The sequence below is a fragment of the Miscanthus floridulus genome, chromosome 3 (assembly GCF_019320115.1).
Source record: "Miscanthus floridulus cultivar M001 chromosome 3, ASM1932011v1, whole genome shotgun sequence".
Classification (NCBI taxonomy): domain Eukaryota; kingdom Viridiplantae; phylum Streptophyta; class Magnoliopsida; order Poales; family Poaceae; genus Miscanthus; species Miscanthus floridulus.
Genome location: NC_089582.1, coordinates 145,029,774 through 145,047,233, shown reverse-complemented (window position 1 = coordinate 145,047,233; position 17,460 = coordinate 145,029,774). Strand labels below are relative to the sequence as shown.

The following is a 17,460-nucleotide window of genomic DNA, read 5'->3' as shown; positions in this document are numbered from 1 at the left end:
CCAAGAATTTTAAATCACGGTTCTCTCAATAAGGTTTTTGGTTAGCTAATTTGGAACCATTATCACAATCATACAACGCATCGATCTACAGAAATATAAAAACTTTATTACAAGTGGCTAACGTACGATTTACACTAGTGCTTACGTGGCTATAAGCACCTATCCTTCAATATACCTCAAGTTCATGGGCGTGATTGGCCTTTTAGGATTTTTGCTAGTCAGCAGCAAAAAAAAAAAAAAAAAAAAAAATCTTTCTTGCCAAAAGAAACTCCTAAAAACACATAACAAAAACTCAAAAAGCAACAGAAAAAAAACTATAGAAATAAAAAAAGTTGGAAAAGAGAGCCAGTAAAATCAAATCGGAAAGGGAGAATCTCGAAGCCTAACCGGGACTCTGGCATCCCACTCCGGCGCCACATGCCTCCTGTCTCCCTCGCCGCCGCCGCCGCCGCCACCACCACGAAGTCTGGACCCGCTTCCACCCCTTCAGCATCCGGCGGCGCTGCCGCTTCTGGTGCTAGCCGCAACGGAGCTTCCTTCTGAGCGCTGGTGGCGGGTGGGCGGGAGGGTCAGCGATGCCGCCGGCCCGTAAGAAGCGCGGGGCGGCGGCTGCCGCCGCCGCAGCAGCCGCGGCGGCGCAGTGGAAGGTGGGCGACCTCGTGCTCGCTAAGATGAAGGGCTTCCCGGCGTGGCCGGCCATGGTGAGTAGCACTGGCCACTTGTTCTCTCTGATCCGGCGCCCCCGGCACTAGTTTAGGCATCACGCAGTTTGGGGATTCTAGCTATAGTTGGAGAGCTTGCCTAGGGTTCGTCGTTTGACGAGAGCAGTCTTTTTTTTTACGGTGCTACTACGGACGGTAATCCCTACTAAAAGTTGAGGTTTCTATGGCTGCTCATTTTGATTTGGCAGACCTTTACAATTATGTTCTAGTTTTTGTGCTGCCTTTAGTGAGGCTTGGCATGTTCAGGGGCTTCTCGGTATATGAGATCAGTGGTGACCAACTTGCCGTGAATCTGTTCTGACCAGTTCGCAAGTTTCCACTAGTTCCATGCCCTAAGTATAATTTCTCACTGCAATGTCATATTGTTTCTCAAATATTGATTGCCTTGATAAGTGAATGATTACTGCAATTGAGATCTCTTCCTTCTGCTAATCGGGGTTGTAGAGTTTAATCGGCTGGTATATGGGAGCTTGTTTACCTTTGATATTGATGAAGATGTGCTAGATAAAAAACGTTTGTTGGAGCAAATGTTGGTTCCCCATGCCATAAGCTTGTGACCAAGGGTTATAGTCTATATTTCAACTAAATCCTGATCCTTTAGGCCAATCAGAGGTGCTAAGTGTTTTGCTTGTTAGTGCCAACGTGTTGGTTTCAGTGGTTTCTGAACGGTTTAGGTACTTGGATGCAACATGGTGATTTTCTGGTTGTGGAAGAACTGTGCCAGCTTTTGGGGAACCAACTGGTGTCTCTCAGGCTGTTGTTCGGTTCCATTCACTATGATTCTCTTTAGAATCCCTGTCCAATGCTTGTCTTTCCTCACCTTGGGTATTCCCTGGTTGGTCACGGTTGGCCACACCGCCACAGTGCCAATGTGCAATTAGCTTGGGCATATGGAACTGTGAAGTTTCAAATGGTTCTTTGATACTTGGCTACTTGGCTTCGTTATTTCTGATGCTTGCATACTGTTTTATATTCCTCGGCAGTTCGGTCCTCTAAGGATTATATATTGTACTTGAACTGGTGAAGATTTGGAAGCAGCCATTGATGTTTTCATTAATGGAAACACGATATCCTTTAAAGAGGATCTGTCAATCCTTATAATCTCTCTGCATTTGAAGCCAACCTTGCACCACTCTCACTTGGTTTATGATGAAGTTTCTCAGAGCATGATTTAAAGCCCTGGTGATTTTGGCTCTTAAGGTTGGTGGGCACCATGAATTTGGTTGATATAATTCTTGTTTTCTTTCTCATGAGTCATGAGTGTGGGATTTGGAAATTTTTTGATAACCACCAATTGAAGTACTTTCTGGTTTGTTTTTGTTCATTTTCTATAGCAGTTCATCAAATACTCAGTCCACGTCAACATTTATAGATCTCAAGGCATAGTTGTGGTATAGGTGATACGGGTAAGCTCCTTTCGGATGAGTTTTAACCTGTGGTATTTAAGGGCAACATAAGTAGGTTCAGTTACTAATCGATTAATATTCTGAGCATTGAGGGGCAGGATCTTAATGCTGCTTCTTCGTTTATTTTTGTTTCTGAAATTTCATAAACGACGAGGAAATGAGCTCTATCAATAGTGAAATGATACATATAGATCTCTAAAGTTCAGCACATGTCTCTAGAATTTTATGCAGTTTGTTCCACACTTAAATTGGGGTGTCTGCTGTGAACACGGATTTCTCTAGATATTTTCTTCTCTGTCATATACTCATTTCTCATTTTCTTGCAGTTATACTTTTATGGCTTTCTTACTTTTGCGTGTTATGTAGCATTACGTAGGTGTTAATATGCATAGGATAACATTCTCGATCACCATGAACTTTGATACTAACCTATAGTCCTAGATTTGCTGTTGAGATTTTCATGGTTATAAGTGATAGACAATTACTTTCTTTTCGAGCTCTTCATCTACGGTGTACTCCAGCCATCCAAATCCGGCGACCACATTTGGTTTTGCCACCGTGACCAACCAGGGAATACCCCCCACCACCCACACACACACACACACACACAAGTACCTAGTCTATTAACTCCGCGTTGTAGGAGGCACGATGTTGTTGGCGGAATGGGATGCATTAAAACTGCACTGCCCACGGACACTAGCATGCAGGAGAAATAGGTGTGGCGCAGTGAAGATAGAAATTCACTAGCGACCCACCCGAAGAGCCAAGCACATCCACCCGAGACAAACACAGTTAGGCGCTGATCAAGGATGGACGGAGAGAGTATTTCTTTGGCTCTGCCGGCAAAGGTTTCTTTTAATAATGTCTCTATTCTCTCAGAAGTTCTTTGGGCTATTTCAGGAAACCATTTTGTTTTTCATCTGTATGGCATGTTTATAAGTCTTGCTTCACATAACCATGCCATTAAGCTGAGATTTCCTGGGCAAAGCTGCCTCTAATAATCTCCACCTTATTCATGCACTCGTAGCCTTTTTTTTACTCTTGGAGATGCGCGTGGTTGTAGAGTTGAAACTGAAAATATCCATGTTGAGGATCTCAATCCCTGAATTCCCATACTGTTACAGATAACTGAACCAGAGCAATGGGACCTTCCTGCAGCTAAAAAGAAGTTTATTGTAGCTAAAAAGAAGTTGCTGGTCTACTTTTATGGAACTAAAGAGATGTGAGTATCACTTTTAATTTAAGATCTTCCTTTTCGATTGATATTCTATATATGTTCCTCTTCATCCCATATACATTGTTTGCTTGGACCAGATAGCTCTTTTCTTAAGATGTATATTATTCAGAAATAATTTGACTCTTCGCCATGTCGTCACATGAAATTGGTAGGATCCTAGTAAACTACAAACTTTTAGGGTTTATTTATTTATAGCTTTACATGTTGGTAGGATCCTAGTAAATTAGTTTAACCTTTTCTAAGATTTTATTTGGATTTTTATTTTTAGTTGAGATAAGGAACATATAATATCATTAGACTTTTAGGATTTATTTATTTTTAGCCTTACATGTCAGTAGGATCCTAGTAAGTCAGTTTACCCTTTGTAAAATTCTAAGTTTTATTTGGATTTCTGAGAAAAAAATCCTAATGTGATCTTACAAATTGACACATTTTGCTAAATGTTCGTACAATTTTACAAATTTAAGAATGCATATAAAAAGGACTACATGATGATCACATTCCAAGTCAGTATCCCAGATGATGATTGTTTATGAAAGGAGCTATAGATGACAAAAGTGGACAACAGTCTGTGAAGAGGTTCTCAGACAAAATTATTCATGCAATGTAATGTTAGTACACAGTCAACAAGTGGGGAATTAAGTATCTATCTGGTTCGCCATGCTAGATGGACACCGTATTGAATGGGTTTGTTCGTCCAATTTTTGTGGAGTGCCATTTGTAGTGTGGTGGTGTTGGCATGGTTTCATTTCATACCATGAATCAAGATGATTTTTATTTAGAGTATCTTATTTCCTGGCAACTCTAAGAATCTAGAAGAATAAACTTCATGTGCTGATAAATTCAGAACCAGTGAAAGATATGTCTAGTTTTAGGAATCTTGTATTAGTTAATTATGATTTATGAAGCTTAATTCTGTGATCTCTTTTCTTACTTAATGTCCAGTTCTATACTAGCATCACTAACAATTTCTGACATTGAAGTGGGTTAGCCTAAAGACATTGGTAACTTGCAGGAGTTCTACGTCGTGGCAGCTATTAGCTTGGATATATATATTACTTAATTCATTAAATCCCTATCCCACAATATGCAATGCTTTTTCTGACATTAATCTTTTCAATTATATTGTAGTGCTTTGTGCAACTATGCTGACCTTGAGGCATTCACCGAAGAGAAGAAAAAATCTCTACTTGTTAAGCGACATGGGAAAGGAGCAGATTTTGTCCGAGCAGTTAAGGAAATAGTTGAGATTTATGATTCTTTAAAGGAAGACAAGAAAGACATTAATAATGATAATAATAAGAGTGGCTTTACTGAAAATAATTTGAAGATAGATGTCGAGAATCATGTCAATGACAGCAGCAGTTTGGATACAGAAGGTCCTGATGATGGTTCTGATCCAGGCAATGACAAGAAAATGGAGGATTGTCCCTCCTCTTGCATGGATCACAGCATGGTAGGTACTCAGTCTATTATCAACACAATGGAGGGTGAGCATTGTGTTGTGGATTCTGCAGATGACGATCCTATTGAAAAGTCATCTATCCTTCATGAGAGTAAGCATTCTCCTTTGCATGCTAGTTCATGCTCAAAGAAAAGACAAAAAGATTCACAGAAACAAAATGCTTGCACACATGGTAATTTTGCGTCATCATGGAGATCAAGAAGTTCATTAGGTGCTGAATTAAGAACAAGCCGGGATTCTGGTGGTCTGATGAATGGTACTAATCTGCCTTCTGTTGATTTGATTCCTGGTGACAAGCAAGAAGATTCTGCTCACCGTAAGTGCATTGAGGATGATAAACCAAGCCCGTGTTCTGTTTCTGCTACAAAGGAAGCAGTCTTGTCACATCCAAGTCGAGGAACCTGCAGTCAACTTGTGGCCTCTGGGACCAGTAATGATGATAAAGGCCCATGTACTGTCATACATAGTGTACAATGCACTTTTAGTAATGAAGTATCTAAAACTGGAGTCAGGGATAAAGAAGTCAACCTGAATGGAATGGTTGATCTTCCCATGACCACCACCCGAACTTTTAAAAGAAAAAGAAGGGCAAACACTTGTCGTGCTAATAATCCTGTCAGTAGTGAGCTAAAAAATATGGATAGGGCATTGCAGCCTAAGTCAATTGGAGATCTTGTATATTCTCCAAATTTAAGGAATGAAATTAACAGATCAGATGGAGATGAGCACTTGCCATTGGTCAAAAGGGCAAGAGTCCGAATGGAAAGGTGTCCACTGGAGAATGCCACGGTTGATGAACCTGGCCATTCTTTTGACCAAACAGAGCCAGCTAAACTTGATCCATGTATTAAGCATGCAACGTCTGCAATATCTGGGAAGGATCAATCAGCTGATGATGTACCTCCTGGCATAGATGCTTCACCCAAAACAAATTACTCTGACCTGCCAGGAGAAGTTCAGAATTCTTGTATGAATAACAATGAAGAGCAACCAATGGTTATGACATTGGATGTAGAAGCTGCTTTGCCTCCATCAAAACGCCTTCATCGTCTCTTAGAAGCTATGTCTGTTAATGCATCTGAGACTGTGAGTACTTTGCCTGAAGTTACAAAGTCAAAGGAGGTTACCCTGGAAGGCTGCACTGCTTCAACAGAGAGGTCCCCTCCTAAAAACTCTGCAGATGCACTTGTTGAAAGTCCCAAATCTGCAATGGCTAAAAGCCCTAAGGTATCTTTGACTGTGCTTCCTTTAGATGTCCCAACTGACCAAAAGCATATCACAGAAGCTGTCATGTTGAACAAGGATGCCCTCCCTCCTGTTTCTTTGGATTTAAGAACTGATGTCAGTGACAGTTTACCAAAGGACAAAGTTTCTGAAGAAACCTGCATAGACAGTGAAAATTTGAGAACTTATGTCAGTGACAGTGTACCAAAGGACAAAATTTCTGAAAAAACCTGCATAGACAGTGAAAATGTACCTGATTTGGTTGTACATACTGGGATTGATAGCAATGGCTGTGTAAAAGGTACGGCCTGTTCCATGAAATTGGAAGAGCCTGGCTTTGCGAAGTTTGATCGACTACCTTCATGTAACGCAAGTGGAAATAAGCCTACGGAATCCATCGAGGGCTCTACTAATGGTTTTGGCAAAACTATAGATGTATCTTCTGAGCCAATTAGCCGAGCAAGTGCTACTGTCTTGTATACTAGCGGCAGCTGTGATCCTGTGCCGCATGTTGGCACTGTTTTAGATAAATCAGTAGTTAGTGTGCGTGACAGAACAAGTGCCTCTTCTTTGGTTTCTAAAGTTCCATGTATTCATTCTGACACAAGCACCAGAGCATTTGAAATGTAAGTCTTCTCTTTAATGTGAAAAAACAAACCTTCAATTTGTTATGTAGGCATGTTTGTCTACTGGCATTACATGTTCTTGCATTAATTGATTTACTGCAAATCTTAGGAGCCATATGCTTGTAACTTACTAAGTTCTTCACTTCTTCTCAAGTCTTATGTTCATAATCATGTTGACATGGTTAATAATAGTTTCGATGTTTAATCTTGTAGGCATAGTTCTTCAGTTATTGCACCGGAAGACCTTGACCACAGAATAAACCTAAAGGATAAGAGCTTATCTTCAGATTCAATGCCTACAGAAGAACTAGTTGCTGATGGACATGCCCATATATTCTCTCAATCAAATTCATTCATGGACAGTTCTCTAGATTCAAAATTTGCTTCGAAACCTTTGGTGAATATCCCTTCACTCAAAGAAGGATCAAGTAGCTGGTGTTCACCTTCAAATCATTCGATAAGGTCTGCATCAGATAGGGTTCATACTGAACAAGATAGTGGTGAGATTCCTTTTGATAATCTGCAACCGGAGGGCTTGTTAGCAGGTTGTAATGAAGCCCATTCATCACGGAGGGCGTTTGAAGCTTGCGTTGGTACACTAACACGAACAAAAGAAAGTATATCTCGTGCAACACGTCTTGCACTGGACTGTGCTAAGCATGGCATTGCTGGGGAGGTTAGGCCTTGCAAACTCCTCACCTTAATTTTAAAGGCATGCGGTTTCACTGTGGTTTATCTTAGATTAATTTCTCATGGTTTTATTATTACCGTTAACTTGCTTGTATTTGTACATTTGGTAGCTTGATAAGGCTAAGTTATTCATCTGAAGCCCCTGATTGTGATGATATCAACTCATGCCTAGGTTCCCATTTACAGATTAACTTTCATGCCAAAGGCTGATTTTGCTCATCATAGAAATATGGTCACCATAGCTGTTTTGTTCACCATAGTTTCCTGTATATCAATTCGTGGCCTTTGTATATATGACATAGCATGCTATTTACAAGCTAGAAATTAGTGGGTATGTTATGTTAACCACTATGGCACAATCTTCACTAGATTAAAAATTTTCAGGTTTTTTGTTTGAGCACAGTAACAGCTTTTGCTGCATTCAATCTTAAAAGTATGCCCTTTTATAGCCACTGGACCAATCAATCAGTTTTAAGTTGTGTGATGCAGATGTGATTTGATTCTGTTCTTTTTTTAACAAAATAATCTAGGTAATGGATATTATTATTGAACACCTGGAAAAGGAAAGTGATTTATATAAAAGGGTCGATCTGTTCTTCCTTGTCGATTCCATAATCAGATACTGTCGCAATCAGAAAGGTATGTGCATAATGTTTTTAAGTTTGTTTCATGGGAATGGACAGATTTAAATCTACTAAGCTACTGCCATGAATCATGTAGGTGGACCTGGTGGTGCCTATCCTTCTCTCATCCAAGCAGTCTTGCCACGAATTATATATGCTTCTGCACCACCTGGAAATTCTGCTTGGGAGAATCGGAGGCAGTGTCTTAAGGCAAGTGAATTCAGTACCTGATTAAAGAATACGATAAGTTTAACGCTCTTTCACATTTCTTTCACACGCTTTGTTTCTTGGTGGTTAGGTTTTGAGGCTCTGGCTTGAGAGAAAAACCCTTTCAGAATACATCATTCGCCACCATATTAAAGAGCTTGAAGCTCTTAATGATGCGTCATTTGGAAGCTCCCACCGTCCTTCAGGTAGAGAGAGAGCTCTGAATGACCCTTTGCGGGATGATGAGGCATTTTTTGTTGATGAATATGGAAGGTAGGCCTCTACTTTTTGAATAAGAACCCATTTCTGAGGTTAAAATGAGTGTACTGCTGAGGCTTGTTTATGCTGTTTATTGCTATTGCACACAAAATATTCTGCATATTTACATTTTGTGTTGGTTTTGGTAATCTTACATAATTTGCAAAAGGAAAAAAAACTGTTAGTACATGAGTTTGGTGCTGATAGCATGTCATCATCGTAGCCAGTAGGTAAATTGTTTCTGTTTTCCTTCAATCCAGATTGGCATTGTTGGAACTGTCTGCTATACAATTTCAGTGCTTGTATGTTTGGGACCTGTCAGATTGTAGCAAATGAGTGAAAGTATTATCAATACTAGAAAATCTTTCAAGAAATGTTGAAAAAGTTTAAAGGACATAAATAATAGTCATGACTCATGATGACACTTCAAGGTTATCTGAATGACTGCTGACTAGTGTTGTTGCTTATACGACTGAACAAAAATATGAAATGTCAAATTTTCAAACAAAATTTTGGATCTGTATTTGAGCGTGGTCTCACTTAGCATATGTAACAAACTGCGTTTATGCATGCTGAACTGCTGTACCATCGTTTTGTACTAAAAACTATCTGTTCACCATATCCCACGTTTATATGATTGATTATTCTTCACAGCAACGCTGGTCTTCATCTTCAAAATTTAATTTGCACGAAACTACTTGAAGATGAGGATGGGAGGTCCTCTGAGGAGAGGAGCTTTGAAGGTCTTACTCCTGAACATGAAGCTACTGGTGCTAATGAACAAGAGGCATGTCAATTGCATGTGACAAAGCATCAACTCCTATTGGAAGAAGTGGACGGTGAACTTGAGATGGAGGATGCAGCCCCGTCATCTGGAGCTGAAGCCAGTACTGGATGTCAAGAAGATCTGACTAATAACGATACTTCTATAGGAACTGATCAGCATCTCAGTTCCGTTCCGCCACTACCTGATGATAAAGCTCCATCCCCTCCCCCATTGCCATCATCACCGCCACCATTACCACGTCCATCACGTCTTGTCTCTCAAGATTCTCAGGTGCAAGGCGCATTGCCTGTGGCATCCAATTGTGTTGAGCAACACCATCCAGGAGCCAACTATGTATGTAGCTCTTATTTTGTTTCTGCAGGAAAACTGCTCTGGAATTTGATTTGTGGTGAGTATAGTTACTCTGTGATGTTCTTTGCAGAATGTTGAAGGCCAACATGCTTATTCTGCTGCAAACAATCGAGGCAACGTGGATGCATGTATAGCTTCTTCACAGCTTCCAGTACCATACAATTCTGGATATGCAGGGCATACTAATCAGATATATCAACCGCCGCCACCGCCGCTGCCGCCGCCACCACCACCACCACAGCCTATTGCAACATTCCCTTCTGGGCCCCATGGCAGCTTATGTGGGCCCTCAGTGCCACACCATGGAAATAACTATCACCATCCACCACCAGCACCACTGCCGAATAGTGGATACCATTTACAGCCACCGCCACACCCACCAGGTCCGAATCAGTTCCCATGTCCACCTGAACCAGAGCAGAGAGCACAGCCTTGGAATTGTGGCCCTCCGGCCCCTTCCTATCCTGAGAGATATCAATATGTTGGACATGATAGAGGACACCATGGATATGATAGAAGACCTTACTTTGATGATAGAGGACATCACTTTGATGATAGGGGGCATCGCTTTGATGGTGGAGGGCATTACTTTGATGATGGAATGCATCACTTCGATGATAGATTGCGCCACTTTCATGATAGGGGGCAAATGCACCATGAAGTTATGGATGGTGGAAGGTTTCCCTCGTTCTTTCCACCAGGTATTCCCCCCTCCTCTTTCTGCCAATGCAACATTTTAGTTTTGCATCCAACTGGTCCCGTTTATTTATGAACAATTTTGCTGAAATACCGGATTTACTTGTGTTTTTCATGAATTAAACTTTTATGTTTAGCCAATTTTGTTCTTATCAGTATCCAGTTGATCCTATTCCTTTTCAAGCAACGTGCAGTTCATGTTATTTATCACTCATTGCACTATCTTCTACAATCATTCAGGCCCCCCATGTCCAGATCACTTCGAAGCACCACCCAACCAATTTCACTGTGGACGACCATTGAATCCTCCACCAGGTCCATGTTCTGGGTGGCCTATGCCTCATAGGAGATCCTGATAGATAAGCCTAGTGCTAAAGCACTTGTATCTTACTTTTCCTGCACTTTTTACTTTCCTTGACTTCCAAGTCTAGTGTTAGGAATATGCTTAGCATCCACTTTAGTGGTTGTAATATGTTGTAGCAAGTGGGAGTCCCCTTTGCCTATAAAGGGTAATGGAGTGTCATTGTAAAAATAGGCCATTGTATTTTCCATTCAATCCAAGCGGCCAAGGGCCAAGCTGCCCTCTGGTAGTTCCAGATCTGAATCTGATATCCAATCGGGCCAACAATCTGGTATCAGATTCGAGAGGGTTATTGAGTGAGTGAACGCCATGTCCACCGCCAGCCAGGTCGCGAGAGCGCGCGCCGCTGCGGGTGCCAGAGCCAACGATCGCGCGACGCGCCTTGCTGCCGCAGAGGCTGCGGCGGCAGCCGAGGCGGCCAGGCAGGCGACGGCTGCGGCCCAGGCCGCGGTAGACGCGGTCGCAACACTGCACGCCGAGATGGAGCGGGAGCCGGAGCCAGAGCGGCGTCGTGGTCGGCGTGGCCGCTCCCCAGTGCTGCAAACGGTCTACCGCGACTCCGGAGCGAGAACGCCCTGGCCGATGCTCACCAAGTCGAACTACCACGAGTGGAGCCTGCTGATGAAGGTCAAGTTGCAGGCCCGACGGCTGTGGGAGGCGGTTCACGTCGGCGGCGTCGACTAGACGACGATCGCCGGGCGCTGGAGGCGTTGTGCGCCACCGTCCCCACCGAGCTCGGCGCCTCCCTCGCCAACAAGGCTACGACAAAGCTGGCGTGGGAATCAATCGTCGCGGCACGCATCGGTGGAGATCGTGTGCGCCGGGCGACGTTGCAGCGCCTCCGAGGGGAGTGGATAGGCCTCGCCTTTTAGCTTGGTGAGCAAGTCGAGGACTTTGCCCTTCGTCTTACCAATCTGATGAAGCAGATGGCGCGCAACGGCGACACCGGCCTCACGGAGGAGCGCGCGGTGGAGAAATTCCTCTGCTGCATGCCGAGGAAGTACGCGCAGATCGTCATGTCGATTGAGACGCTCCTCGACTTCGAGCAGCTCACCGTCGAGGACGTGTCCGGGAGGATCAAGGCGGTGCAGGACTGGTGCAGGACCGCGAGGAGGGGCCTCACACCGAGCCGAGCGCCGCCGGAGGCAAGCTACTATACACGATGGAGCAGTGGCGCGCCTTCGACAAGGAGGAAGGATCCGGTTCGTCCGGCTCCAAGGAGCGTCGCCGGCGTCCACGCGGCGGCAAGGAGGAGGAGAAGGGACCTCGGGGCCAGGTCGGTGCTGATGGCGGCGCCGCCGGCGAGCGCAAGGTGACCCGGGATGACACCTGCAACAACTGTGGCAGGACTGGCCACTGGGCCAAGGACTGCCGCCTTCCTCCACGCCACGGTGGGCAGGCTCACGTCGTGCAAGCAGAAGAGTAGAATGCCACCCTGTTCCTGGCGCACGGGTGCGTCGAGCTGCGGCAAGACACAGGGGAGGGGGTGAAAGGTCCAAGCTTTCCCCTTTCCAGGTCGGCTGGCTCCGCCGAGCTCCACCTCGATGAACCGCGCGTCCACGCCTTCCTCGGCAAAGGTGCCGCCGATGATAAAATCGACGGCTGGTACCTCGACACTGGTGCAATGCACCACATGACTGGTCGGCGCGAGTTCTTCTCCGACCTAGACTCCGGCGTGAAGGGCTCCGTCAAGTTCGGTGATGCCTCCGCCGTAGAGATCAAGGGCGTCGGCTCGGTCATCTTCAAGGCCAAGACGGGGGAGCACCGTCTTCTCACCGGGGTGTACTACATCCCGGCCTTGAAGAACTCCATCATCAGCGTCGGGTTGCTGGACGAGAACGGCTCGCGGGTGGAGATTGAGGACAGCATGCTGCACATCTGGGATAGAGGCTGCCGTCTTCTCGCCAAGGTGAACCGGGGAAGCAACCGCCTTTATGTGCTCCATGTACAGGTGGCAAGAAGGACGAGCAGCTTCGGGCACCTTCACTTCGAAGCCCTGAAGCAGCTCGGCAAGAAGGAGATGGTCCGCGGCATGCCCTGCATCGACCACGTCGAGCAGCTCTGTGACACCTGTGTGGTGACCAAGCTGAAGCGTCGTCCCTTCCCGTGTCAAGCCTCCTACCGAGCAGCTCGAGCTGGTGCACGGCGACCTCTGCGGTCCAGTGTCATCGGCCACTCCTAGAGGTCGGCGCTACTTCCTACTGCTCGTCGACGACGCCACCCGCTATATGTGGGCCGTGCTGCTCGATTCCAAGGTAGCAGCTGCGGACGCCATCAAGCGCCACCAGGCAACCGCGGAGGAGTGCGGCCGCAAGCTCCGGGTGCTCCGCACGGACAACGGCGGCAAATTCATGGCAGTTGAGTTCGTGGCGTACTGCGCCAACGAGGGGATTCAACGCCACTACTCCGTGCCCTACTCACCGCAGCAGAACGGCGTGGTCGAGTGCCGCAATCAGACGGTGGTGGCAGCGGCGCACGCTCTCCTCAAACAGCGCGGCATGCCGACGGTCTATTGGGAGGCCGTAATGACAGTCGTACACCTGCTCAACCGCTCTCCGACCAGTGCGCTCGACGGCAAGACGCCATATGAGGCCTGGCACGGGCGCAAGCCGGCGGTCAGCTATCTGCGCATCTTCGGCTGCCTCGCCTTCGTCAAGGAGCTGAACCACGTCGGCAAGCTCGATGATCGCAGCTCGCCGGGGGTCTTTATCGGCTATGCAGAGGGGGCTAAGGCCTACCGCGTGCTCGACCCGACGACACGGCGTGTGCGCGTGGCGCGCGACGTCGTGTTCGATGAAGGACGCGGTTGGGCATGGGATAAGGCGGTGGATGATGGGTTGGCGACCGCGCTTCGCGACTTCACCGTCGAGTACGCATGGGCTGGAGGTGCTGAGGAAGCACAAGGTGCATCTTCATCGACGTATGGGTCTTCATCACCAGTGCTGACCTCTTCACCAACTTCGCCTCGTTCGCCATCACCAAATCCGGGGGAGCTTGGCAACCCATCGGCGGTGGTCGACAGTCCATCGGTAGCAGCTCCGACCTCTCCAGCACCGCATCCGACCTCTACATCATCACAGCCGATCTCTCCAGCGTACCAGCCGACCTCCTCGGCGTCTTCTACCTCGCCCGCTGCGACTCCAGCGCACGCAGGGCAGCCGGAGGTCAAGGACGCCACACCGCTGGAGGACGATGAAGACCGCCTGGATGCCTACTACGACAATGAGCCTCTGCGATACCGCACCGTGGCGAGCATCCTCGGCGACTAGTCTTCACAGGACCAGCCCGAGAGGCTCTTCGCCCAGCTTCATCTGACGCATGCCGGTGAGCCGACCACTTACGCTGAGGCGTAGGGTGATCCGGTGTGGCGGGCGGCAATGGAGCAGGAGCTCAAGTCCGTCGAGCAGAACCGCACCTGGGAGCTGGTGCCACTGCCTGACGGCCACTGCCCTATCACCCTGAAGTGGGTGTTCAAGCTTAAGAAGGACGAGCTGGGCGCGGTGATCAAGCACAAGGCGCGGCTGGTGGCGCGCGGCTTCGTTCAGCAGGAGGGGATCGACTAAGACGACGCCTTCGCCCCTGTGGCGCGCATGGAGTCAGTCCGTGTCCTCGCGCTGGCGGCTCAAGAGGGGTGGCAAGTCCACCACATGGACGTGAAGTCCGCCTTCCTCAACGGCGATCTCAAGGAGGAGGTCTACTTGCGCCAGCCACCTGGCTACGCCGTCGCCGGAGAAGAAAGGAAGGTGTACCGCCTGCGCAAGCCACTCTATGGCCTGCGTCAGGCACCGTGCGCCTGGAACGCGAAGCTCGACGCCACACTCAAGAAGATGGGCTTCAAGCAGAGCGCGCATGAGGCGGCGGTGTACCGGTGGGGCAGCGGACGCAACGTTCTACTGGTCAGCGTCTACGTCGACGACCTCATCATCACCGGCGCTGAAGGGCAGAAGGTGGAGGTGTTCAAGGCGAAGATGAAGAAGGTGTTCGACATGAGCGACCTCGGTCTCCTCTGCTTCTACCTCGGCGTCGAAGTGCGCCAGGATGCCACCGGGATCGCCCTCCGCCAAACCCACTACGCCAAGCGCATCCTCGAGCTCGGCGGCATGACAGGTTGTAATCCGGCCCACACCCCGATGGAGAAGAAGCTCAAGCTGAGTCGGGAGAGCACGGAGGAGGTCGATCCAACCCATTACCGGCGGCTGATCGGGAGCTTGCGCTACCTGGTCCATACTCGGCTGGACATCGCGTTCGTCGTCGGGCACATGAGCCGGTTCATGGAGCGGTGGACGATGGAGTATCTGCAGGCCGTCAAGCGAATCCTGCGCTACGTGGCAGGCACCCTCGGCTACGGTCTTCACTACGGAAGGGCCTCCGACACGGCGTGGTTCGTCGTCTACTGCGACAGCAACCTCGCCGGCGATGTGGATACCAGCAAGAGCACAACTGGGACGATGTTCTTCCTCGCTGATTGCTTGGTCAGCTGGCAGTCCCTCAAGCAGAAGGTGGTGGCCCTCTCAAGCTGTGAAGCGGAGTACATCGCCACCACCACTGCCACAACATAGGCGCTGTGGCTGTCAAGGATGCTGGCAGAGCTCCTTGGCGGGAAGGTGGATGTGGTTGAGCTGAAGGTGAACAGCAAGTCTGCTCTAGCTCTGGCCAAGAACCTTGTCTTCCATGAAAGAAGCAAGCATATCCGCATCAAGTACCACTTCATCAGAGATTGCTTGGAGGACGGAAGCATCAAGGCTAGCCATATTGCCACTACCGATGAGCTGGCTGACATTCTCACCAAGTCGCTGGGGAAGTCCAAGTTCCAGAAGATGAGGGAGATGATTGGGCTACAGCAGATCACCTCCAGGGCTCGGCACAAGGCTTTGGGGGAGATTGATAGATAAGCCTAGTGCTAAAGCACTTGTATTTTACTTTTCCTGTACTTTTTACTTTCTTTGGCTTCCAAGCCTAGTGTTAAGAATATGCTTAGCATCCACTTTAGTGGTTGGAATATGCTGTAGCAAGTGAGAGTCCCCTTTGCCTATAAAAGATAAGGAAGTGTCATCGTAAAAATAGGCCATTGTATTTTTCATTCAATCCAAGCGGCCAAGGGTCAAGCTGCCTCTGGTAGATTCAGATCTGAATCTGAGATCCAATCGGGCCAACAGATCCAAGCACCCTCCAGATTCTAGACACTCAATGGAACCTCCAGTTTTCCAATGGAGGAGGTATTCTATTTCATTTTTCCTTCTGATGGCAGTCCTCTAGGCTCATATCATTATTTTCCATCATCACAAGCTCCGAATGTTTTAATAGTCACTTTTTTTTCACTTGAAGCTGAATGCTAGTCTCTGTTGTAAAATCAGGTTGGAGGAGGCATGGAAGACGTGATTATGATAGATACCATTGATGACTGGTATCAGAAGTTTTATGTTGGAACTACTGTGCTTACACGTTAGTCCCTTTACAAATTTAACTTCTGAGATGCAAGATTTACTTGGGATAAGGTACTCGTGAAGTGTGGAATAAGAGCATTCCCCACTAAGTTTCCTACATACTATTTCTCTTTTGCATTATTTCAGAATGATATCGGACTCTGCGACTCAACTCTGATCATGGCTGATTTGCAGCGCTTGGTTGCCAGGGCTGGGTGGTGTTGTGGCAATGTTTATGGTACACATTTCGTCCTTTATAAACTATACTTGTTATATTATTTCTTGGCGCATCTGTTGTCGTTTTGTTTATTGATCTGACACATGTTTTTTTTCTGATTATTTTTTCTAGGTTTTCCTTGTCATTGGTGAATTGTGAAGCATTCTTCAATGTCTCCGTTCACTGATGTGCTTAGTGTTAAGTCTTGAAAATAAGAGACGCAACCCACCCACTGTACATATGTAGCTGTAGCAATGTTCTGCAAATGCAGAAACGGGAGCCAGGCCAGTCGTCTGAAGGGTGCGAGGCATGTTGTTAACCTTAGCATTCCACCATCTTGTCGACATCGCTGTGTATTTCGTTCCTGTAACACTGTTGCATCGAACAATCATTTTTTTATGACCATTTAGTTTGTAGTTTGACAGTGGAGCACATGGCCAAAATTCAAATGATTTTTTTTTTGTACTTGTAGACTTTATTGGGCATCTTTTGATGACGTAAATATGGCTCAATATATTCTTGCGGCGAATGCAGCCGAGTCGCCACACACCGCGAGGCTGTTTGGCTCTTCTGAGGTCTGGGTTTGGGAATGTACAACTAGTTTCTACTACGATTTAATTGCAACTGCCCAAATTTAGTCTCGCTCGTCGACGACTCAAATTCAATCTAGGAAGGAAACCATGGTGGGATATTTTAGCGTAAGTCGTTCAGATTTATCTCGATCGGTGCTTGGTTTCGTCCCTCAACTAGAGGGTTAATTAGATACATGTCATTACAAATATCTCGGAGATATATCATTACTATTCACGGTATCGGAAGTATGCCATTATAATTTTGTATATCTTCGAAGTATACCACTACTTACCCCATCGACCTGTTTATCACAATTTCTAGACCAAATTGCCTTCATCTTCTTCCTCTCGCCTCCCTCTCCCTCTCCCTCTCATAGGTGCCTGAGCAACTCCTGGATTGCCAGTACTCCGTGTGTGCCTGAGCACCGGCTGCACGGAGGTCCATGTACGTGATGTACCTCTCGCTTATTAGTTATAGAGTAGCTAGCTCCATTATTGTAGAGTAGCTAGCTCCGCTGTGACCATCTAATTAGCGTGCGGCGTGCCGCAGGGACAAGCTGGAGTGCTCCATCCATTCGCAAGCCAGCAGTGCCGC

The 17,460-nt window shown here is 46.9% G+C and overlaps 1 protein-coding gene across 8 annotated transcripts; it reads left to right on the top strand.

Moving 5' to 3' along the window:
• Window positions 1-379: 379 nt before the first annotated feature.
• LOC136542722 (protein HUA2-LIKE 3-like) lies at window positions 380-16,713 on the top strand. Of its 8 annotated transcripts, none has more exons than XM_066535290.1 (13): window positions 380-701; window positions 3,253-3,350; window positions 4,497-6,680; window positions 6,894-7,356; window positions 7,901-8,009; window positions 8,091-8,203; window positions 8,292-8,473; window positions 9,113-9,578; window positions 9,667-10,297; window positions 10,533-10,607; window positions 16,008-16,095; window positions 16,224-16,314; window positions 16,426-16,713. In XM_066535290.1, exons 1-11 carry the CDS (start codon window positions 576-578, stop codon window positions 16,049-16,051), a joined length of 4,491 nt encoding a protein of 1,496 aa, XP_066391387.1. In that variant the 5' UTR covers window positions 380-575; the 3' UTR covers window positions 16,052-16,095; window positions 16,224-16,314; window positions 16,426-16,713. The 8 variants fall into 8 exon arrangements, with proteins under 8 accessions (XP_066391387.1, XP_066391385.1, XP_066391386.1 ...); XM_066535288.1 differs by having other exon boundaries at window positions 16,008-16,148; window positions 16,272-16,314; XM_066535289.1 differs by having other exon boundaries at window positions 16,008-16,148.
• The last annotated feature ends 747 nt before the right edge of the window (window positions 16,714-17,460 follow it).